The 24,036-nt window shown below is 47.7% G+C and overlaps 2 protein-coding genes across 2 annotated transcripts; one reads left to right on the top strand and one right to left on the bottom strand.

Moving 5' to 3' along the window:
- Positions 1-1,453: 1,453 nt before the first annotated feature.
- Positions 1,454-3,414, top strand: LOC127026369 (interleukin-20-like). Its single transcript, XM_050911577.1, has 5 exons — positions 1,454-1,612; positions 1,724-1,789; positions 2,600-2,752; positions 3,155-3,229; positions 3,337-3,414. The coding sequence occupies exons 1-5, from the start codon at positions 1,454-1,456 to the stop codon at positions 3,412-3,414; spliced, it is 531 nt and encodes a 176-aa protein (XP_050767534.1).
- A 4,517-nt stretch (positions 3,415-7,931) lies between these two features.
- On the bottom strand, positions 7,932-23,430 carry PIGR (polymeric immunoglobulin receptor). Its single transcript, XM_050911517.1, has 12 exons — positions 23,252-23,430; positions 15,265-15,360; positions 14,680-15,012; positions 13,647-13,976; positions 12,686-13,009; positions 11,918-12,232; positions 10,924-10,974; positions 10,804-10,867; positions 10,145-10,263; positions 9,678-9,803; positions 9,468-9,526; positions 7,932-8,551 (listed from the first exon to the last, which is right to left on the bottom strand). The coding sequence occupies exons 2-12, from the start codon at positions 15,344-15,346 to the stop codon at positions 8,420-8,422; spliced, it is 1,935 nt and encodes a 644-aa protein (XP_050767474.1). The 5' UTR covers positions 15,347-15,360; positions 23,252-23,430; the 3' UTR covers positions 7,932-8,419.
- Positions 23,431-24,036: the final 606 nt, after the last annotated feature.

The following is a 24,036-nucleotide window of genomic DNA, read 5'->3' as shown; positions in this document are numbered from 1 at the left end:
AGACTTCTAAAGGTTTGAGTGAAATTTCTGTCCTTCTGCGGGGTGATAGCTTTGGACTGTGCACAATGATCACCTAAGTAAGTCGCTTGTGCTCCTGAAAACCAAGTGACTTCTTCTGGCACCGAGGTGGGAGCTGTGTCATTCCAAAGCCCGGCCCTCTCATACCTGCGCATCTCCGGTCTCCAAATACCAGGGACGTGCCAATGGAGATAAGTGTCCACCCACCTGAGAAGCAAGCCTGAGAGCAGGGTCCCCCGTACCAGGCAGGTGAAGGCCCCGTGTGCCAGGACAGTGATGGAGAAAGGTCTTGCCAACTTTCTGAGTCACGCTACTTTTACTAGCGCACCATGTCCTATTGCCAGAAACCTTCCTACCTTGGGGTGTTTGGACCACTGGCATCCCGGGGCGGGGGGGTGATGCTGCTTGGCTTCCCACATCCCTATGCCTCCGTGATGAGCCAGGAACGGCCCCTTTCCAGGAGGGGCTTGGCAGCGCGGCTCCATGCCGGGGCGAGTCCCCGAGCTTGGCATTTTGGGGATGTAACCCACATGATGGTCCCTCCTTTTGGTCACGTCCTTCTTCCCGAATGAAAAATGATACAGCAATGCCAAGATTTCCCGCCTCCGTAGGTTAGGGAAATACCTGTGGGTGAGAGAGTTGGTCCGTTTCGCCAGCTCATTAATTCAGTAAATTACAAAGGGAAATACATGCTGGGAAAAGCAAGAAAAATCCCAAAAGTTAATCCAAGAGTTATTTCCTCCCGATACCTAGATAAAAACGTGTTCTTCGGAGCTCTTCAGGTCAGACGTCAGCGGTACAGGTGAACCTACATCAAAGAACAAGGTAAAATACTGATTTTATCCTTTTACTCTACGTGCTCGTGCATATTTCCTTGTATTCCTCTAATGTGTCTCTGAAAGTTTTTTTTTCATTAATAACCTTAATTTTCAGTGCTAACAGAACTTGCATTTGAAGTATGCTATTTCTGAGGGAAAGCATTTTCTTTTGTGATCAGACTTTGGGATCTGCTGCTTTCAGTCACAGTTACCTCCTGCTGCTTCTGAGTCAGTAGACTTCTAAAAATTTAATTTATCTGTATTTATTTTTCTGATAATTTTTTTTCAGAAGAACTTTATCTATTTACATGCAATCTTTTGCTGATATTTTATTTATTTTTCCCTTTTTTTTTTTTTTTTCTTTTTTGGGATCTTCTGTTAAATATTTGGTTTTATTTTATTTTTTTCTCTTGCATGTGGGGAGTAAAAAAGAAATCGGTAAGAGATGCTAGTCAGCATGGTTGTTTTAATACACACGTACACATACAAGTGCTATATAAAATACATATATTTTCATAAGCATGACAATTATGTTATTTAGGAAAGATAGCGAGGCAATATTGTCCTCCTTGAACAGGTCTCCCAGGCAGCCGGCTGTGCTTGCATCCTGCAGCAGCATGAAGGGATCCCGCCTGTTCCTCTGCCTCTTCTCCATGTTGTGCTGGTTGAATTTGATGCCGACAGCTGGGAATAAAATCTTCCACTTTGGACTCTGCAGAGTTTCAATGAGCGTGACTGAGATTAGGTCTGGTTTCACCGCAATTAAAGCCAACATTGTAAGTATTGCTCTGGGCTTTTGTGGAGCTGGGGAAGGTGTTTAGTTGGCAGCTCCCGAAGCCCCTCTGGAGCCAGCACGTACATCACCATCTCTGTCTTCTCCCGTGCAGCAAGCCAGAGACCCCATCAGGACCCTCAGCATCTTGTCTTCTCCACATTCTCTGCACAAGGTTAAGGTAGGTGTCCTTACCGTGACTCCAGTTTTTCTCTGAATAGTTGTGACCAGCTAGCATCCTAACACCAGTGATGATATGTACCAGCTCAGGGCACTTGGGGAAGTTGTTCAATACCATGACTTCTTCTAAGTTCCTGCAAAAGACAAACACTGAGCGGGTCAGGGAGGATAAAGTGGTGCGGATCACGTATGCGAAAAGAGGTGGGTGTCCCACTGCCGGTTCCTGCCCCCGTGGCAGACTGCAGTGCACAGGGCTTTCAGCCTGACTGTCTTTCCAGAAATGGTGGGCAGAGATTATTTTGTTGTTGTTGCATGTGATGCTCCAGTTCCAGGAGCTTTAGCTGCGGCTCCCCACCGCCTCGGTCAGTGGAGGCGTGGCGAGGTGAATGAAGATTTCGGTGGAAAGCTATTAAAGAATCCAAAAGCAGGTGAACGTGATCTTGGGAGGTGAAATGTATTATAAATAAGTATTTTGCAGCTCTTTTGTGCTCTAAAGCACTAGACATGGGCCACTGCTTCAGGTTTCAGCCTCTAATACCCAGCTACAAAATCAGCTATTTATTTTGTTGACTCAATGAGACTTGCTGAGGATGGATCTCCTGGAAAATCAGTCTAAAATAATTTCTTATATGTATTATCAGTTTACATCAAGTATCACTGAAAAAGCTTTATATGAGTCAAAACATCCCGCTGTGCTCAGCTACCATGCTTGGTGTCAGAGATGGTTTATTCCAGAGTGGGTAGAAAGGTTGGTGACTACAGGTTTATAGCACTTTGGAAGACCTTTTGAGAACGAAATTTATTCCTTAAGTCTTCAGATAGATGCTGCATCACCCATCACCTCTTCAACTTCTACATGGACAAAGTTTTCAAACACTGCAAGACCGAGGATTCGTATGTTAACCGAAAAATCAGCAGCATAGCCAACTCCTTCCTCAGCATGAAGAGGAAACTCGGGCAGTGTGTAAGTCTTGAGTATTGCTACAGTTTAGTTTCATCTGTTAGTATTTGGTATATAAATAAACCTAAGCATTTTACAAAGTTACAAAATCTTTATTTATAAAAATGGTTTTAACAAGAATACAAAGAAGCATGATGTGAAGAGTGCGTATGTCCGCCGGGAAATTTTTATACTTGCCCACTCATCAGCAAACTCCCATGTTAGTTCACAAGAACAGTATTTATTCCGTCCCTCTGTCTATCGAAGTAAACTCTGTTCTTAGCTGAAGTCTGATTTAAGGACCCGCAGCCTTCTCCACAGTTTAACGTCTCAGTCTATACAGTAATTTCCAGCATAATTAGAAACTGATCTCTTATTTTTAAAAATTACCCCCCCATAATAATGAATTCTATCTTATTTTTCTAGCATGAGCAAAATAAGTGCATGTGTGGACAGGAATCCACTGAGAAATTTAAGCAAATACTTGCGAACTATGAAGGGGTAAGTTGATGACTAAGTCTAGTAATTAACGCAGATATTCAGATTCTCTTTACATTGGATTGTACTCGCTATCTTTGCTTACAACTCATTCCTTTATATCATTTCAGCTGAATGTCACATCTGCAGCAATTAAATCCTTGGGCGAGCTGGACATCCTACTAGACTGGATGGAGAAAGCTCGTTAGAGAGCAGAAGGCCTTAATGACCCACCAACGGCCTGGGCTAATGAAGCTGCTGGGACACTGCACATACCTGCGGTGAACGGGAAAACAATGTACTGTATCAGTGCAGTTTCTCACTGATTGCAGCTGTGTCCGGTCGAACACTGAGTGTTTTGCTAGCTAGGCACGTAGGGGAATGCATCAGCAGTCTTGCATTAAGATGGAAATATGGAGTTTGATCAAATCAGCATAGCACTCGCCTAGCTGACTTCTATCAAAGGGTGCTCTCCAAGGGAAAATCTAAAAGGGTTTCTCTTGCTAGCAGACATACGCTGTGATCATTTAATAAAAGTATTGTTTAAATTATAAAATTTTTGTATAGGGAATGTATATTCATGAGTGCTGAGTGCCCACTGGAACGACTCTGGTGTAGTTAATGCTGCAGAGCAGCGCTCATAGATCTGGGCTTAGTCTTATGTGACTGCTGCCACTGATTGATCTGGCTGAAACGAGGTGCACAGTGTCAGAAATGCTTCCAAGAATAGGTCCTAGCAGGTATGTCAGGCCTTAGAGATCTGTGTTTCCTTTTAGGTGATATTTTCTGCCTTATCAGTAAAAGAAAGCTTTCTACGCAAGATATGTGGTTGCTGCATAGAAAGAGGTTCTTGTATGTATTGTGTAATTTACTGACACTCAGTACTAAGTTTTATGGAAATCTGTTGCAATTACTGTAAATAAACCCCACTTGAAACTGTGCTGACTCTGTTTGTCAAAATTCTGAGGAATTAAATGTTTCTGGTTGGCGAAACTTTCTGAATTCACCGTGGTGCCCTTTCACAGCAGATGCTGTCACTCCTGGTAATGCTGGCATCCCAGAGGCGATGCATCGTTCCTGGCATGCTGGAGAGACCAAAGTTTAGACCTGAGTGATACTAAATCACCTCAGCTTGTCCCTGAGACCATTTGTATTGTGCATTATGTATAGCCCTGGTCTGTTTTCACCCATTTTGGGCTCTTTTAGCTACCAGTGACTGCACACACATTGCTGGTACCCACTGGTTCTGCATGCTCTAAATCCCTTTTCCACTGTGTTTTCCCACAAGGTGTTAATACACATATCGCTGCAGTATCTGACAATGGCAGAGGCCTAATGTGTTAGTAAATGAACCAAGATGACCCAAGTCATCTCTCCGTGCAGCCAGGAGGTGTTATGCACTCCTGGTGTCACGGTCCAGGTAAATGCTGCTTATTAGCACAAGCCAGAGCAGTCGGATGTTTGTGTCCCTGGTAGCACTCTAGTCCTGATATTTCAAGTGATAAAGTCTTACTGCTGCATTCATTAGACGTGAGGCTTGAGTAAGACTAGAGGGTAGATCTCTGACTTGGTGCATTTTGCTCTAGGAATCAACTACGCTGAGCAAGGTGTACCAAAATTCCTGCTGGCTGTGGCAGCATGAGCACAACCAGGGCGCTGCAGGTTCTCCCCTGGCTCTGAGCAGCTCTTATTGCTGTTAGGGTTGAGTCATTGCTTCTAGGTCTGACTCCTTCTAGCTTGCACAAACCTCTTGTTAGCACCTCTGTTCCCATGGGACAGCCCAACATTCTCCAGCTCTACCTTTCCTGCCCGCGGGCACGGCCAAGCTTCAGCAGCTGGGATGGACGGAGGGCTGGCTGTTCCCAGCTTGGGCAATTTCTAATGATGCCACAGAGGTGACACAAAGAAGGCTTTAGCTGCAGAAAAGCTCTTTAACAGGATTTTGTTATTATGGAATAAGGTCCTCATGTCCTCAAGTAGAACCCAGTTACTGCTTTGGTTTCATCCCCATCCCAGGAGGACCCTGGTCCAGATCTCTGGCAGCACACTGGCATCACCGGAGCCTTGCGTCAGTCTGGCGGGTGCTGCGCCTTTCATTGGGTGCCAGCAGAATGAAGAGCTGCGGAGGAGGCGGCGACTCCTTGTCTCTTCCCAAAAAGGCCCGGCTGGTGACCTGGCTGGGTGAGCTCACCAGCATTTGCCTATAGCGCATACGCATGTGCTTCACGCTGAGCGGGATTTGGTGATTCACTTTCAAAGGAAAGATCTCCTTGATTGCTCACTATCCTTCCTCAAATATTTGCTTATGCCAAAAGAAAGACTCTTGGGGCTTTGATTCTCTTAATTTGCTTTCTCATGGGTTTTTGCAGTGTGACTTTCATTGTCCTGGTGCCAGGGCATGAATGGGTGAATACATCCCTCCATGCTCTGTCAGTGTTCATGAAAGCTGATCTTTCAACACCATCAGCCTTGAAATCAGCCATTTAAGAATCACAGGTATCTTGCATGTACCATGATTTTCTGTTAAAGAAAAACCATTAGGAATGAAGCAGTGACGCAATGAGATACCACAGCTCGTCACTGACCAAAGGAAATCCATCGGCACATTTGGCAAACGGTCTGGTGAAGGAGATGGGGCTGCTTGGTGAGGTCCCTGTGGACCTTTCCATTGATCACGGTGGGCTCTGGATCACAGCTTGAGTGAGAAGTGTGGGTTTTATTCCACATCCTCAGTGTACGCTGTCACAATTATTATTATTTATCAGATTTCATGGATTTTGTATCCTGTGCAGAGGGTTGGATGCCTCAATCCATGCATGTTTTATTGTTTCCATGTCAAACTAAGTTTACACTTTCCCATCCACTGCAAAGCACTGCAGCAGCCCAGGGACGTGCCCCTTCGGAAATGAGGTGCCAGATGGAAGTGTCAGCGGTGGGAAGGAGCAGGAGCCGTGGGCAGGCAGCTGCCAGGGCTGAGGGGTGCAGGCAGAGCCGGCTGGCAGGATGCTCAGCCCACCCACGTTTCTCGGCCCCTGCACCTCTCCCGGGAGTTTAGCTCATTCTCGCTGCTCCCAGCGCGGTGCGGGAGGAGCGGAGCTGAGAAAAGGACGCCGGCGGGCAGGTTGAAGAGGAAGTGGATTTGCAAAGGGAGAGCGAAAGGGGTTTTCTCTTCTCAGAAATTTCCAAACCTTAGCATTCTCCTGCAGCTTTATGACTGCTCACCCCCGGGGCTGTGTTCCAAGCGCACGCCTTTCCTATTGCACCAGAAAATTCATTCACTTCCAGCTACTCTGGGCAGGCGCAGACCTGTCCTGGCCCCTCTGCACCTTTTCCGATATCCAAGTCCCTTCTTATCGTGCTGCCGAGGGGTTGCAGCCCGGGAGATGAGGCAGACGAGCTATAATCTGACATTTGAGGTCCTAGCCTTGCTATCAGTAAGGTGATGACTGTTGCAATGGGGATGTGAGAGCAGCCCTGAAAACACAAATGCAGGGCTGGGAGGGGAAACACAAATACCACTGGAGCTGCTGCCCTCCTACTCACGGTGAGCCAAGCTCATCTCGGTGCTTACTGTGGGGAGGTCCATGATTCAGGAATAATTTGGTTTTTATCCTTGATGAAAACTCAGCATCTGTAGGCTAACACAAACAGCCATTGCCCAGCACCTTGCTGAGCTACCATACTGTTTTCTTTTTAAAGTGCAGCTAATATTTTACTAAAACAGAGATATACTGGTGGTGTTATTGTAACACCGTCAGGTCAGACCCTAGCCAGGGTGATGCTCCTCATTCTTTATGTTTTATGGCTTGCTATCAGAGCTGCACGTAACCAACACAGGCTCAGGAATTTGAATTTGTCTGTGCAGTTTCTGCCCCTTCTCTCCTGAACAGCTCTGGCGCTGTCGGACATCTCCACAGTCCCTCTCTTTGCCAGGCAGGCACCAGCCCATCCCATTCCTGGTGTTCAAGGAAAATTGCTTCTCTGCTTTGTCACAACTTCCTCATCATTGCTGCTTCCTACATTGCTTTGTCTGCAGGGTATTCAGCTTTCTGTACCTGCGTCTCACTGAAAGACAGCAGTGTCGTGCTGCTGTTTGGAAATCCATGCATCAATAAATTGCTTTTCTCTGTTTAGTCATCCACTCTCGAAAATAAGACCAAGAGACAACATTTAATTACAGTCATCCTCGTTTCCACCTGGATAAACATGAAGTCAGCCAGGGAAAATGTGTGACTGATGTGTGGCTCAGGTTTATTAAGCAAAGGGTGGGTTTTCAAGGCCACCCTCAGTGGGGTGGCTCTGTGGCAGAGCAGCACGGATTGGGCTCAGTTGCTTCAACTTCAGGTCAGAAAGGGGAGATTGTTGGTTCGGCTGCTCTGGGGAATTTAGTCTGTACTATGCAAACGGATACAGTGCCAGTGAACACCAGTGCCTATTGCCTAATCAGCTGTATAGGCTGCTAATAGGTTGTCATACTAATTAATGTCATGCTGTGATCAATTCCTGCTGTTGATGAAAATGCCTATGCGAAACATTACTCAAAACATTTCCTGTTTATCTCCATTAATTGTGGATTTCTTCTACCGTCCTGTGCCGTTCGCAACACCAGATGTGACGCTGTAATGCTGCAGTAAAAGGAGGAGAAAGCCCCCCCGCAAATGCACCCTTACTGCACCTCTTTGGGTGCGCTCTCCCTGTGCCCTCCCACGGACTGCGAGTCCCCCTGGTCTGCTGAAAGCCAGTGGTATTCTTTATTACTTGCGCATAAAAACACTTCAGACCATGTCTGGTCTGCAGGTACTGCCCTCTGGATGAGAAAGCTTAGAGGAATCAAAAGTGCGAGATGCTGTTCTAGAGGGTTTTCCAGCTGCCTTTAAAAGAAAATGAGATTTTTTTAAATGTGCCTTCTGGCCTTTGAGAGCCTACTGTGTTGGAAGGGCACTGGTGGGGCTGAGGCTGTCAGTGGGCTAAGCCACTCGAGCTCCTGCTGTTTCCCAGTCCGACCTGCTCGCTCAGACCTGCGCCTCCAGCCCAGCCGCCCCATTTGGCATCAAACGATTCCTCCTAAATCACTGCTCGAAGCTGAATTTAAGCAAAAAAAGGTTAAGCTATAGCAAATTGTGGTAGCAATAAACAGTGCTGCTTGCTGATGTCTTGCTCTGATCCTGAAGGTAGAGCCGGTCCCAGTCACTGCCGCCTCTCGGTCTCTCGCCATCAGATCTGGCCGTCCTCGTTCGGGGGGGACACGTCCGGGGCAGCACTGTCCCCCCTGGAGCCGCCCTGCGCGATGCTGCTGGAGGTGAGGAGGAAGGTGGAGTAGGCGAGGTCAGCATCCTCCTTGGAGCTCTGGGGAAGGACAGGAGGACACTGTTAGGTGACCGGGGACGGACACCAGCACGTGGCAGAGGAAAGGGCAGCGTTTTGCGGGCTGTGAGCTTCTGGGGATGATACGGGCAGACTGGACGAGTGGGACAATCCGGCGGGTCACGCCGGTGCCGATGCAAGAGCGTCACACCTTTGCTCGGCCCTGGGAAGACCCCAAATGTGTGCGGGTTTGGGACTCCGTGGCATGTCTGTCCCTGCGTGTTGGCACCCAGCTCACCTCCCCTAAAGCTGTGAGGTTTTACTGGTTTTCTGAGTTTCCTTTATTGCTCCAGTTCAGCTCTTGGCACTTACAACATCTACACATTGCCTTTGGTTAGGGACTTGTAAAAAGAAGGGCTCGCATCTGGCACCTTCAGTTACTGCTGAGTGGTGCCACTCGACCATGAGCTTACCCAAGGGGAGGAGAGGCAGGGGGGGAGGCAGGGGACAGGCAGGGGCTTGCCGGGGCCACAGGAGCAAGTCACAGCCCTTGCAATGGCAGAGACCTCCCTGCCTACCTCTGCCCCCTGAACCACTGCCCACATGGGGGGAAGGCTGGGAGGTGGGATGTGCTCTGGCTTCTGGCCATCAGCTTATCCCAGTGTTTCATATTTGTGGCAAAAACCCAACCCCAACCTTCCTGACACTAGCTGGGGCTGACTTGGTGTACTGTTTGAAGCAGGGCGACTGCTATTATTGCCTCTGCTAAAACATGGGGTCGGGAAAGGGTTAAGGTCCCCCCCCGGAGGCTGATCTGCAGCAGGTGGTGGGACCCAGGTAAGAGGGAGAGCACCCAGGTATAAATAAGGCCCCTGGGAGAAGGCAGCTCCTTTGGCAGAGGCTGGAGGGCTGTGGTGGTGTCTCCCAGGTCAGTGGGCTCTCTCCTGCCTTCTCCTACCCTTTTTGCCTTCTTTGTCTCGGCAGCACTTTCCGGGGTGGCCGCGGTGGTGATGAACTCTGCAGGGAGAGAAAGGGAGGTGTTAGGGTGTGGGGGCCGTGGGTGGGCAGGCATTTCTGTGGCTTTTGTAGGGGCCTTCTGCAAACCCCTCCCCGGCACCCCTCGCCCCGGGGCTGGGGATGGAGAGCAGCCTGTCAGTCAGCAACCTACCGTCCCCTCCTATCTGAGTCTCCTGGCTCTCTTTCACGCAGGCGTTATTGCTCGCGCTGTACTCCTTCACGCTTTCGAAGTCCGACATGCTGATGTTTGTCCTGTAGCTCCCGATGGACACCAGGTCTGTTAAGAGGGAGAAGACAAATAATACCCTGCACGCTTGCTCAGTTGGTGCAAGCCCATTGGCATCCGAGCTGCCTCCGTGCAAGGAGCCACCGTGCAATGCCACGTGCAAAGCCTGCAGAGGGGTGGTCTCTGTCTCAGCCCAGGCACCCTATGCTGGGTGTTGGAGCCATATGTTGGATGGGGTCAGTGGGAGAAGCAGGGCCCCTTGTCTGCCTGTCGCATGGCAGGGTACCAGGGGAGCAGCTCAGCCCGGCAGAGACTGCGGCATGCACAACGTATCGCCTTTGTCTTAACATTGTCTGACATTTCTTGAGAGAGTAGAAAAGGCAGGGACTCACCAGATCTCTTCAGCTGCCGGTATTTAAAAATGACGAAAGCTATCACAAGGATCAGGAGCACAGCACCAACAAGGCTCAGGGATACAGAAAGTGCATTGATGCCATGGCTTTGCTTAGAGCTGGAATGGAGGGAAAGATCTATCACTAAGCTGTGAAATACATATTTTTTTTTAATTATTCAAGAATGAACAAAGTATATGAATGTCCAGCAGTCTAAAATCTGTATAGGATGGTAAATCTGAGTAAGCGTGATGCAATTCAACTAATGAACTGGGTTCTAGCACATATAATAAAATAAAAAACAAATAAAAATGTAGGACAGAGGTTGTGCCAAAACAGCTACATCAGCAGCTTTGTTATAAATGTGTGAAGAAAAGCTCTCTAATCTTGACAGAACTATTTTCAGTTAGTTTTTCTGTACCTGGAATCTCTAATTGTTCCCTTCTGGGACTGTATTTTCTTGAGCTAGAGATTAATTTCAAGTCATCTTGCCTTTTGCTGTAACTTTTTCCTTCTCCTCTGATGTTTTGAGCTGAGTTCTTCGGGGACAAGAATTTTTTTGTTGCTAAATCACACAGAGTGTGCAAACACAGTACCAACAATGGGTTACCATAAACATCACCAAAATGATAAACGACAGAGGCTTGGAGAGAACTAACCTTTCTGAGGCAGCTGCGCTTCGCACCCCAGCATTGCTTCCTCGGGGAATAAAGCCAGGCTCGGCGTGGCTGGGGGGCTCGGCGTGGCTGGGGGGCTCGGCGTGGCTGGGGGCTCGGCATGGCTGGGGCTGTCAATGTTCAGGAGCTCTAGGTTATGGTTGGCACTGCTTCCTATATCTCGCAGGAAGAAGGGCGGTTAGTCGCACGAGCAGCAGCACAGAGACAGTGACACAAAAACTAGTTGGGCATATTTGGTGCACGTGGAACTGCAGTGGGTTTTGGCTGTATGTGAGAGGCTCTTTAAAATGGAGTTGAGAGAGCTGAAATAATCTCATTCCAAATAATTTATTGCAAAAATCTCAAGTAGGCACTCTCTGCCTATATACTTTTGAAAAAGTATTGCACTTCTAAATTCTGCTTCTAGTATTTCCAGAACAAATTTTGAATACTTGGTTTGCTTTTATTTCTAGCTCTTTGCCCTCCAAAGGCAATGAAATGAGGCTGTTTCTCTCTGTTTTCACTTTGACCATCATCCACTTAGGATGGCTGCATGTGGGATATCTAGTGCTATACTTTTTCTCTGCTTCTAACAATAGTCGTCCCTGAGAAAAACATCTTAATTCCAAAATACTGCACCAAAGCTGAGACTAAGCCCCTTGCTGTTGGTGATAGCCCTTCTTTTCCCACTCCCTACTGTTTTCCTATTTATTAAGATAATAAGCTCCCTGGAGCAAGATGTGTCTCTGAACTACATGCAGTCCTTCACCTGACAGGTGTCAGATGTTGCTTAAACTAAATGATGCTATAGATCGTAATAGCAATAATTAGTAAGGAAAGGGCTAAAAAAAGGAAGGAAGTGATTTTCAGACTGGTGGGGTTTTCTTATGACCGGGAAGCAAAAACCAATGAGTGGGTGAAAACATCTGTGACAAGTTGCGCAAAATCAGGGTGATCTTGGCACCCAGTCTGGGAGGCTGCCTGGATGAGAGCACTTCTGTTTTGAGGTGCTGCAACCTAGTGGCTATGGAGAGGACTTCTCTCTCAGCAGAAGGCAGCATGATTGACAGCCCTGACAGGCAGGAAAGCCCCTGCCCGCCTTTGCCTTGGAGCTCACCTCCAGTCACCTGCAGGTACACTGCCATGGTTTCCCCGAAGAGGCCGTTGTGCTTCACTCCACACCAGTACCACCCTTGGTCTGTCTTCGCCACCGAGTCAAAGCTTAGGATAACTGTCTTGTTGTCAGTGTCACAGCTTACGCCTGGCCCCGGCTGCCTTTGGTCAGAAGCAAGCATGGGAGTGCAGCTGGTGCTGCTCCACTTGCACCAGTACTTCTGGTAGGAGTAGTACTTGCATGGATAAGAGCAAGTTAAATCGACCTGTGAACCCACTTCCACCTCCACTTGCTTCTTTCCCTTCAGTCCAGGTTCTCCTGCAAGGGCGAACAGAACATCAAGGCTGATGTTAGTGGTTTCAGCAGTGGGAATGGTAGACAACAGGTAGTGGTGCTGCTAGAGATGGTGAACCAGGAGATGTATCTTTGAGGGAAAGTGCTCATTACATATTGCTGAATTAATGTTAAGGATGCTGTGTATGCATCTCTGGGTGAAAGCTGGGGGGCTTTTTGCAAGGCTTAAGAAATACATGCATGAGAAACTTTCATGAACACTTTCCCATAAAACTTGTGTTTTATGGGAAAGTGTTTCCCATTTTAAAGTTACTGAGGTGTGGGAGGATTGGCACAATGTTTTGCCTTACGAGATGAAAGTTCAGAGCTGGACCTCACATCTCTTCCCAAAAAGCCAGATCTGCTCCTTTGTGGTGCCTAGGAGGTTGTTCCGTACCTACTGAGCAGGCAGAGAACTGCCAATGCACAAGCTCATACCATCTATGATCTTCAACTCAGTTGATGATTGCTGCTCCTTCTCCTCGTCTGTCATGCACCAGTAATAGCCTTCGTCAGTGTCCTTCAGCTGGTTCAGGATGATGCTGATCGTCTCATTACCTGGGCTGTCGTACATGGCCACCCTTCCTTCATACAAGCTCGACACATACCCGGAGCTGTCTATGATCCGACTGCACCCATTCTGTCTCCACTTGCACCAGTACTTCAGTGAGGACTTTTTTAGAAGCTCATAGCGGCATTCGAAAGTTGCTGAACTTCCTTTTACTCCCGTTATTGTGGGCTTTCCTTGAGGAACATTTGTCTCTGGAGATAAAAATGAAATGAGCAGCTATACATGTCTAACTTTTGCCCGCGTGGCACTCCCCCAAGAGAATAAATATTATCAGATCAAAGCAAGCTGTTTTGGCTAAAGCAAGGCTAGGTGAAGCTCGGGGGTGCAGATGGTAGGAGACTGTCCTGGCACTGCTAGGAATTGACCCTAAAGGGTCTGTCAGGCCTATCTTTTTCCCAAATTCACTGGGTGGCTGTTTTCTTTGTGTACTGACATTTCAAAGTTTTGCTCCCTTTGCTAGGGGAAGGGCAGGTCTTCTCCTTTCTACATCTGTCATTTTGAGATTTAAGGAATTAAGACTTGAAGAGACAGTTTGCTTGTCTCAAACTGGTAGGCAGAATTTGCCTTCTGGAATTTTGGGCTAGCCAGACTGGGGAAGATAGCTAGCCACTGCTGGGAAAGTTAAGTCTTGATACAAGCTTTATTAGTGATAGTTTAGTACATTACAGACGGTTAAATGAATAGAAGGAAGTACCTAGATGAGAGGATAGGATAATAGCACTCTGCAAAGGGAAATTAAAGTTCTTGTTAAATAAAGCGAGACTGCTGGTGATGCTTCTAAAGAGAAGCAGAAACGAAGGGAAAAAACACTGGGAATAGCTTACCCACCCTCATAGACATGCACGTCCAGTTCCTTCGTTTCTCCGTCCTCCCCATAGGAGCCGACCCCGCACAGGTACAAGCCAGAGTCTTCCCAGCCCATCTCAGTTATCACGACGCTGAACGAGCCTGGAGACTCCTCATTGCTCAGCAGAATTCGCCCTGTGTGATACTTATCAACATTCCCATAACTATCGATGATGTTATGGCAGCCGGTTTTCTCCATCCTGCACAAGAATTTCCTCGCGCTCGCATACGGCTCCCCAAAGTTGCAGGTTGCGGTCCAAGTGCTGTGCAGCTTCACGTAGAAGAGCTCAGCTCCCTCAGGTACGTGTGGACCTGTGCATACAGAGACACCAGTCAGTGTCTGCTGCCTGCTCTGTCGGTAACTGTGCAACTCCCCTATACCTTTGAAGGCTTTTTTTAGCATAGGCTTTCTTTCTACTTTGCTGTATTATATGACCATGTGCCACTCCTGATCAGAGCCTGATCTACCCAGCTGTGTCCCATGTCTGTCACACATTTCAGGACTGAGGTCTCTATGCTGTATCGCTGCCTGCTCTATAGCGGGGTTTCTCCCAGAGCCTTCTTGCCAGGGGCCGTGCCAGGAGTTTGCACCGTGTTTTGCACCCTGGGCCTTGCCCAGCAGTGCGGTGCTGTCCTGCACACCGTGCTCTCATGGGCTTGTGCACAGGCTTGGCTCGCACAGCCTCAGCCGTGGGTTGGAGGGTACATCGGAGCGACAGGCAGTTCTGCCCTCTGACTGCATCTCCCTCAATTTCAGTGGCTGAGAGGTCAGCAGTTTCTAAGCAATGTTTGTGACCTTAAGATGAGGTTTGTTTGATCTGATTTTTATGCCAGATTTTTTGTCAAAAAAACTCATTCTGTAAGAGCACAGGGGAAAATGAAAACTGCTGTTTCCTGAAAGCATGGAGCATCTTGAGCTCTTAGACACTGGACAGACTATCTGCGGAGCCTTATTAAAAAGGGGGGGGGAAGTAAAAGAAAATAATACTTTCAGGATCCCCAAGACTGTAATTACCTTCAGAAATATCCAGACTGACTTTGTGGGAGAGCCCTCTGCCATTAATACCAACACCGCACTGGTAGGTGCCTGCGTCTGCCATTGTAAGCTCGGAGATGTTAATCTCGAAGCTTTCTGCCTTTGGGTAGTCGGTGATGGAGGCTCTGCCTTGGTAGCCTGGAGCAGTGTAGCCGCTGGTGGAGACAACGGTCATGCAGCCCGTGGCCGATTGCCTGCACCAATACTTTCTGTCATGTCTGTTCACACCGGTGGGAGGGTAGAAGCATTTCACGGTAACTGACCCGTTGAGCAGACCATATACCTGCCGTGGTCCGAACACAGGGCTTGAGACTGCAAGAGGAAAACATGTTGGCTGTAAATGTCAGCTGTGCTACACAACTCAATGGGACTGCAGAGCAGGTTGGGAGTTCCAGGGCAAGCATGGACCCAGGGCTGTGCAGCCTGATGTGGTCTGAAAGGTCCCATGGCAGTGATGGGCACTGATGGGGTAGAGACACTCCCTGAACCCTGCTCCCCCTTAGTAATGCCACCTCTGGTCTTAGGCCACCCACAAGACCTGTGCCCCAGACAGGTTACACTTACTTGCTGCCTTGGGGAGGTATCTGCTTCTTGCAGATTCAGCTGGGAGGAAGGTGAGCAGGAAGATGAACGCTAGTAAAGTCATTTTTCTTGCATTCCCTGGAAAAGGCACAGAAGTTGGTGAATAATCACCCTTGCAAAATTATTAAGTTAACTGATCAAGTCATCTAAGAATCCTCATGCCTGGAGGATACGAGGGTTGTGGCTAGTTGAGCTGGAGAGAAATATAGCATTTAATTGCTTCTGTCAAGCAATTGAATGGGAAAGAGGGAGCTGATAACTCTGTTCTTGGCTGTGTTGCTGCATGGCATCATGACTGCCCGTGGGTCTCATCCCAACACCCCAGTCTTCCCTTCTGTAAAATGAGGGGAGCTGTTCTTATGACAAACTCATTAATGCAATGCCTGCAAGCCACTAATGTGTCCGACGGAGCAGGGTGCCCCAGGGATGGCGTCCCTTGGGCAGGCAACAGCGGCAGTGTGCACAGCATAAAAAGCGATTTTGGCCAAACCAGAAGAAAGTTGATTTAAAATCAGAAATGGTATCTGGTTTTTACCCTTGTAAATTGAACAGCCCATCACAAGGCTGAAGTCCAAAAATGGTCCAAAAGCCACTGAGCCCTGGCAGGCATGAGAGTCAGGTGGCTCAACTGCTCACTTGACCCTTGCCAGGAGATAATGCTGCTTCTCATAGTTTAATAGCTGGGGTCATATTTTCTTTCAATGTTGTTCAGGCAGTGAAAGGAAGGCTTGTTCACTTGTGAGCCTGGGTGCCAAAACCACTCCTTAAGAAAACTTGCTCTCACAGAATCACAGAATTCATTGGTTTGGAAAATGCCTTTGAAGATCATCTAGTCCAACCCCCCTGCCATGGGCAGGGACATCTTTCACTAGGTCATGTTGCTCAAAGCCCCATCCAACCTGACCTTGAACACTTCCACTGATGGAGCATCTACAATTTCTCTGGGCAACCTGTTCCAGTGTCTTACCATCCTCGTTATAAAAATTTCTTCCTTATGTCCAAATTTCTTCCTTATGTCATAGACCAGAGTTCCCATCTGAAGCCTGTATTTAATTACTGCTCTTTGTTTTCCTGGTCTCTTCAAGGAACACGCGAAAGAAGAAGGGTAATATTTTCACCTCTACTTTTTTTTTTTCTTTCCTCAGCTGCTGGTAAAGTTAGTGAGATGCAGGGATTTACCCCTCACCCCCACCCCTCCAAGAATCAGACTTAAACCAAATAAAGCACTGCCCCACCTGTATATCCACCCAAACCTACTGCACCACAATTAACCCTTGGCCAGGACTCAGTGATGGCTATCGGGGAATGCCAAACCAAACTGTGTGTCTCTTGAGATGTGTCCATAGTCTTCAGGATGAATATTGCTGACCTTCCCCTTGTTTTGGACTGAGTGATGGCTCAGAGGAAGCCAAGGCTCTTAATTCACTAAATTGTTTTCTTTGGCTTGAACTGAGTGTGCTGTTGGACACTGCATGGTGCAGTGGTGGGAATGTGCATTTCCTGAGCATGGCTGTTGATCTACTCGCCTATTCCAAGTTCTAGAGATGATGATAGGTGCCAAGGAAAGTCTTTATAAACATTGAGAGGAATTTGATTTCAGGGCGTCAAATGGCACAGTTTTATTAAGGGTAATTCCCGGTAGAAGAAAAAGGCTTTTATTTCCGTGTTAAGATGAAAGGTGTTCTATTGTGCTCTCTTCCTTGTATTGTGATTCTAATTGCTCAGTGGCCACTTGTCCATGGCTAATGATTAACTCACTGAGCACGAAAAATGCTCTTGCATACATATCCCAGAAGTAGCCAGAAAGACAAACACAACATATTCTGCAGAAAGTAAACAACATGGCACAAAAAGGGCCTTGATATTTGCCCCTTGCTAACAGCAGTTCCTCTGGCTGATGGTCACCTCGCTGCCCTCCACCCCTCGCCCTGCAGTGCAAGCAGGATACCAGTTCAGCTTTCCCCTTCTTGGCAAAATTTAAATAATCTGTTTTTTCAGATTCCTTCCTAAAGCGATCACCTGCTTCAGGGTTACAGACAACATTGTTTTGTCAGGTAGGGAAGGATTACCAAGACCTCTTTTTTGAAACAAAGATATAGCTGTGTCCAGAAAGATGTGTGCAAGAGTGGTGGCATCAGCGTCTTCATATGCATGTTAGAGCAGGAAAGAATTTTTGCGTATCTATCTCTGAGGACACGGGCACTTGTGCCTACACAAGAACAACGCTTCCATGTGCTTGCATGACCAACATCTGTAACTTCGGCAGCTCTGAGTTGCCTCTAGTCCTGTTTTCTTAAATGCTGTTAAAATCTTCCCCCACTCACTGAATGAATGGAGAAAACTCGCATGTATTACAAGTCCGAGCAAGCACAGCCACCGGTTACGTAAAAATCTGTGCTGTACTTCCATGCTGATCCACTGAGCTGGATGGCTGGAAACCCCCTCGCTGCTGTCAGTGCCGAGTTGCACTCAGACACTGACACTGCCTAGCCTGCAGAAATGGTGCAAACGAGCTTCGCTGGTCACTCTGCAACGAGCAAGCGCTGTTTGAGATGCTGGAGGAGAATTTAATCAAGCTGTTGGTAAAAGCTCTAGTTCCTTCTTTCTTTCAAAGAACATCTGCTGCTGGATTTGCTGTCTCTAGTCAGAGCACAAGGTCTAAACCTCAGAGCTCCAGGGGAGAGAAAAGGCTGCTGAGCTCATATGGAAGGGAGTGCAAGTAAGTGTCTGCGCAAGTGATTTGTATTCGTGCTTCTGCAGATGGAGGGGGAGTTGAAAGGAGAGAGGAGATGGGACAGCAAAGGTTTGCAGGGCGCTATGGAAGAGTCAAGAGGCTTGAAACCAGAGGGAAATGCCACGCATGCTATCTCCAGAGCAGTTGGGAAGCAAGCTTATGGCAAGTGTGCTGGCAGGTCTGCAGTGCTTTTATCCTGCTGTGTGCCCAGAGACAGTGCCTGCTGAAGAACCAGTGCTGGAAAGGGCGAGGTGCCTATGCCCAGCCGGTACTCCTCTGGCCACTCAGCTGCAGCTTCTCACCGGTCTATCCTAACTTTTTCAGGAGTAGAGAAAGGGGAAAAATAGTGCTGCTTTGTTATTGTGTTGGTGAAATCTTTCCTGGAGCTGGCAGTGGAGGCAAGGCTTCATTTTGGGCTTCATATACAGACGCACAACCATATCAGTATGTGCCCTCTGTATCTGGCAGCCCCCGCAGCTTCAGAGAAAGGTGCAAAAATCTGCCCTAGGCAGATGATGCCGTGACTGGTCCCAAGGGGTTTCCCTAAGTCCTGGTGGGGGTCTGGTGGTTGGCACGAAGCGTGAGGCTTGTGCAGCGGTCCCAAAACCTTTTAGCAGAAGTTGTGTTTGGTCACCCCGTATGGGAACAGTTGCACTGACTTTGCAGATGACGGATGATCCTCCAACGTTTTTGCCTGGGGGCTGCGTGACGTGGCTGGTTTGGACTCAGCTGCCACATTGGGTTCCCCTCTGCCCGTGTCCACATCTCCTGCTTCCCCTTCTTGCAGGCACTGATCTGCGTCTCCGGGTGCCTGCGCTGGATTTCTGATCGCTCTCGGAGCGGGAAGGACTGAGCGTGTGAGACCATGGTGTCCCCACGGATTGACAGACACTGGATACCTCCCCCACAGGGAAAACCTGGTCCCACCACACTGCAGCAGGACGGGTTGTCAGGACCTTGTTTGGTAGCCCATGTGCATGGCACTGTGCAGGTTGGTGCCTGCAGCCCACTTTGCGTGGCCATCGCAGCTCCTGCCTGCACCAGAGCTGCCAGGCAGGAGGGATCGTGAAGGCTGACAGGCTGAGGGAAACCTGGACACGCGATTTGTGCTGCGTATGTCCGTGCAGGCAAAGAAGTTGCTGTCTTAAACTTGATGCATGAAAAACGTAGAGAGAAACTGCCTGCAAGGCAGTGCAATGGACTGGTCAGGAGGGAAAGCAGGGGGGGAACCCCAGTTATTCCCACTAGGAAGGTGTCCCAGAGAAGCTGCTCTGCAGCACAGGGCAAAGAAGCCGTGGGTGGGAAGTGCCAGGCTCAGCGCCCTGGGGCAGCCGCCTCTGTCGGCGTTTCGGGCTTCAGCTCACCCACACTGTTGGGCCAGTCGCTGTAGCCTGCCGGGCTGTCGCTGTGGTTAGTTTAAAACATTTTGATAGGTGAAGGGGGGAGCAGGGATTAAAACCTTGTACTAGTTCTCCCCCTCTCCCCTCGCTGCACAGGACTTGCAGAGACGCAGCCATGGGGAAAGCTTTCAGCTGCACGAATGTGTGCGTCTGGTGTTTGCAAAGTCCCTGTTGCAACAGTGGTCCTCCCTGGATTATCACCAGCTGTGGGCTGGGGCTGTACTCCTTTTTCTTTGTGTTTGGGTTTTTTTTTAAGCTACAACTCAAATCTTGGGTTTATGTATTTACTTTCATTTTGCATCATCAAAACTGCCACATTCCTTCTCTTCCCTGTCCCAACGTAACAGGTTTTGAAGGTTTTAGAACACAAAACCAGTATTACAGCTGAACTCCGGAGATGGGAGTTTGCACGTTGGTGCATGAGCTTTCCACTCTTAACCCAGGTCTCTGGACACCAATGTCACCAAGATCAGGGCAATGGCGTTGGCTTGTCCGGGACACTTTGCCAGGCGGGGGTGGCTCCATGCTCTCTAGCTGTTTGCAGTATGCTGTTGTGTTTGTGTGTATAATGCAACAGAGATTTCAAAGAATTGTCATACAAAACCAGAACAGGATAGGCTAATCATTAGCAAGGTTAATAGTAACAAATCAAAAAATTTCGTTGTAATATGCTTTCAAACAGAAGATATAGCCATTACGAGGTAAATGGCATTAACTTTCTCCTAGCTGCCCGTTTCCATGCTTGGCCTGAGTTGCCACGTTTGTGACCATGAGCTTGGGAAGGGCTGCTGAAACCCCCACCGAGGGCGACTGCACGCGTGCAAGTGCATGAGAAACCTGGAAAGTGTTCAAGCACTAATAAAACCCAAATATATACCTATACCATAACGACAGGTAAAAACTCATTGCAACTTGTAACATGTTTCCATAATTCAGATTTTTTTGTGTTTCTTCCTACCACCTAAGTGCATTGGAGCTTGGCGAGTGCACGCGCTGCACCAAAGAGGCTTCGCTGCTTAGCGCCGAGTGAGACATGGACCTGCCGCAATGTGGGTTTGGTGTGGAAAGCCATGCAAATGGAAAAATTACAAGGTCCTTTACAACATACTGACCTTTTTTCTTACTTTCCAACTCAGGACAGCTAAATGTTTTTGTCATCTTAGTATCATCTTGAGAATGAATAACACTACCTGTTTTGATTTGGTACATTGCTGTGCTCTTAAACTTCACTGCATTATGCCTCCACTGAGTGACAAAGAAATTTTAATGCTGTGTATAAAGCTCTGGGGCGGTTAGATCCCCCCTCAAAAAGTCCATCTCCCTTTCTTATATGGACATGTCTTTAGTGTGTCTAGCCATAGAAAGTGGCTCATGGTGCTTTTGCAGGGCGGTGGGAGGCTGGTCAGCAGGAGCTATGGTATAAGACCTCCTTGGGCTGGGTTTCCCAGTTTACTGTGTGTGGACACTTCCCTGGATCCCCCAGTGCCGAAAGCGCTGCGGGATTTGCCTGAGTTGGGAACATCACCTTCCTCTCCAGCACTATCGTATGCCTAAATTTTGAAATAGTGCTTTCAGGTTTCTAGCAGAAAGCGCTCTCTGACCAGGTTAGCTCTTCTAAATATCACTCATCACAAGACCTTCTCTGGGTTTCTATGGTGCTTTTGTGACTCTCAGTCCTAGCGATCAATATTTTCAGGTTTATAATGATTTGAAAGAGATCAGGACCTGACCCCTGAGTTATGCAAACCTGACCAAGCAGCTGCTCTTGCTGGGTATGACATACCAGAGGTCAGTTCCCAAATTCTGCTGACTCAGCTGGAGGGTTGAGCTCTCAGAAACCAGTACACTCCTAATGCAGCTTGTCAGGGATCAGCACAGTCCAATCCATTAGCTATTAACTATTGCTCTTAACAATGACCAGTGTCAAGGCCGTGCTCTGGGATCAACGGAATGTGAAGATTTAGTTGTCACAATTGTAATTCTAGCCTAGGAGTCCTTCTGTTTTGTAGAATGTTTACTGTTATTCAAATATTTGAGAAATGATAACATACAGAATGGGGTAGTATTTTTCCCCCCCCCTCAAATCCTTTTAAAGCAAGACCCACTAACACCACGAGGAAGCTGTACAGATGGAAACTGTTGTAGAGACAGGCAGCGCTGAGCAGCAGCATCAGGGGTTATACCGTGAGGAGGAGCACTGGCACTCGATTCGATGTGCTAGGGGTGATTTATGGAGGTGCTGAAGATGTCTGTGCCTCGAAGCAGGACACAGCAACAGAATTCTTGCTGCACAGGACTGGGACTATCTACATCCTTATGCTGCCCATCAAGATCACTGCATAGATGGGGTGGGGGAAAGCCACCAATCCACTCCATTTTCGTGGAGTTATGAATGAGCAATCAACTTTAAGATAAAAGATCAAGCTGACTAAACACATACAGAAAAGAAATATTTCACGTTCCAAACCAATGCTTCCTTTACACTATAGAAAGAATAAATAAGAGGTGCTAATTTTGTGATGCAGTGAGCAGAAACAGCTAGGCAGATCTTATTGAAGATTATCAGGATTTACTAAGAAATCAGCAGTTTTTAGGAATTTCTGCAGTACTTGGGACCATCCTAGCTAAGAATGTTTGTAAGTGCCAGTTAAACGCTGCCCTATATGAGCAATATATTCTGGAAAACAAATGAGAAAATGATCAGACAGCCTTCATGGCAGTGGCTGAAATTCCTGCTGAGATTGTGGTGCTGGCCTAATTTTATGTTCCTTTAAGCTGTTAGATATACCGTACAGTAACTTGTGACCTGATTTTATGTTCCTTTAAGGTGTTAGATACCCCATGCACCAACTTGTTGCTTTTCAGGTAAGAGTGTCATGGTTCATTTTTTTTCTTCCTTTTTGTTTCTTGTTTCTTGGGCTGGAAAGTGAAACCAAGTTCAGCACTATTAAATTATTATTCTAGTTTAATACTACTGATATTGCAAGGAGCAGGAACTTACTGTGATCCAACAGCACTTACCGTACAGCCACGGTCTGTACAGTGACAGTTGCTGGATGGATGGGTAGTGCCAGGGCACGTATCGTTAACAGCAGCACAACTGCTATTAGGAGGTGGTATTTCTCTGTACTTCAGATGAAATGTATTAAAGGTCCTATATGAATGTGTCCTTTGCAGAGTAAGAATTCGGGTGTGCAGAAACCCACCGCTTCGCTGTTGGTATAAATGTGAAAGGAATCTGCCACCTTTCTCTTATTTCAACTTTAGGACACCATGTACATCTCATTCACTTATGCTTCAATATCTATCTATCCGCCTTCTGAATGTACAAACTTGGCAGCTTTTTCGGAGCTCCTTTAGGACATGACTGCACCGATTCTCTTCTTAAATTTCAAAATCTGCATCCCTATGATTATCTCTATTGTGATTCAAAAGACTCTAATGGCCACAGACTGAGCTGCAACAGTTTAGATTACTACAGTAATATTTACTAACATTTGTTATTTCCTACGTTAAAACTTAATGCAAATATTGTAATGATACTTAACCTTTTTTCCAGAAAGAAAAGATTAAAAATCTACAGCAGAGAAGAAAACATAGACATCATAAGCCTGATCCTACGCTTCTGACCTTCTTTCAAAAGAAATCAGCCCTCCCCACCAGCAAGACCTGCACACCTATTCACTGCTGTTTCAGAACTGCTGCTTCCCTTCGCACATGTGTGAGGAAGAGTCCTTAAAGTGCCTCAGGACTTGTATTCTTCTCCTTCCCCATCTCAAAGCGGTAGTACAAAAGACTTTGCATTTCAGAAAGACAACGAAGAAGCATTACTTACACTCCGAGTTACTTCTGCAGACTATTTTGTACTGCTTGCTTTTTCTTTTAGACTGACCGCTCCTGGTTTTGCTAGTGTCTCGGTGGCCGACTCCAGGACCTTCTGCGAGCGTCCTGCCTCCCTGTCGCAGCCGGACACGGGCTCTGGCAGTGCCAGGCTGTTTTAAATACTCCTGGTACCTCTAGCCCTGCATTTCCACCTGTTGTGCCTTAAAGGAATAGCATCCAAAAACTCTGGCAGGTGAGCACCACCCCACGTGAGAGCCGGGGAGCCAATGCCCATCCCAGCTCTGCTGTCACTTTGAGGGTGCACGCTGTTATTTACCTTCTGATTACACATTGCCGTTGCACAACAGCCACCCCAAGGGTGGGCACCCAGACATGGTCCGGGGCGCTTCTGCCTCCTTTAGGAAGGAGCCCGGCGGCTGCGTGGGGTCAGGTCCATGGAAGGTCTTCTGCTCTGCTGGGAGCAGGGTACCTTTGAGACAGCTTTCTGCTTGGACAGGACCCAGATAGCTAGGGCAGCTGTGACTCCTTGGTTTGAAGATGGGTGCCTACAGCTGGCACAAAGACCCTGGGGAGCCTTATGGGGTCTGAGTCTAACCGAGTACACAAGGGTCCAGCCAGCCCCCTCCTCTTTGTTGGCATTGCAACATCACCCTTGAGTTGTGATTGCGTTTCGCATCGTCCCAGGCAGCACAGCCCCTTGCTGCAAGGACTGACCTGGTTTCTGATCTTATGATACTCCCAACCAACAGTGGAATAGCTTTGTAGGGCAAAGCTGGA

The sequence above is a fragment of the Gymnogyps californianus genome, chromosome 27 (genome assembly GCF_018139145.2).
Source record: "Gymnogyps californianus isolate 813 chromosome 27, ASM1813914v2, whole genome shotgun sequence".
NCBI lineage: Eukaryota > Metazoa > Chordata > Aves > Accipitriformes > Cathartidae > Gymnogyps > Gymnogyps californianus.
This window is presented reverse-complemented; position numbering and strand designations above follow the sequence as displayed.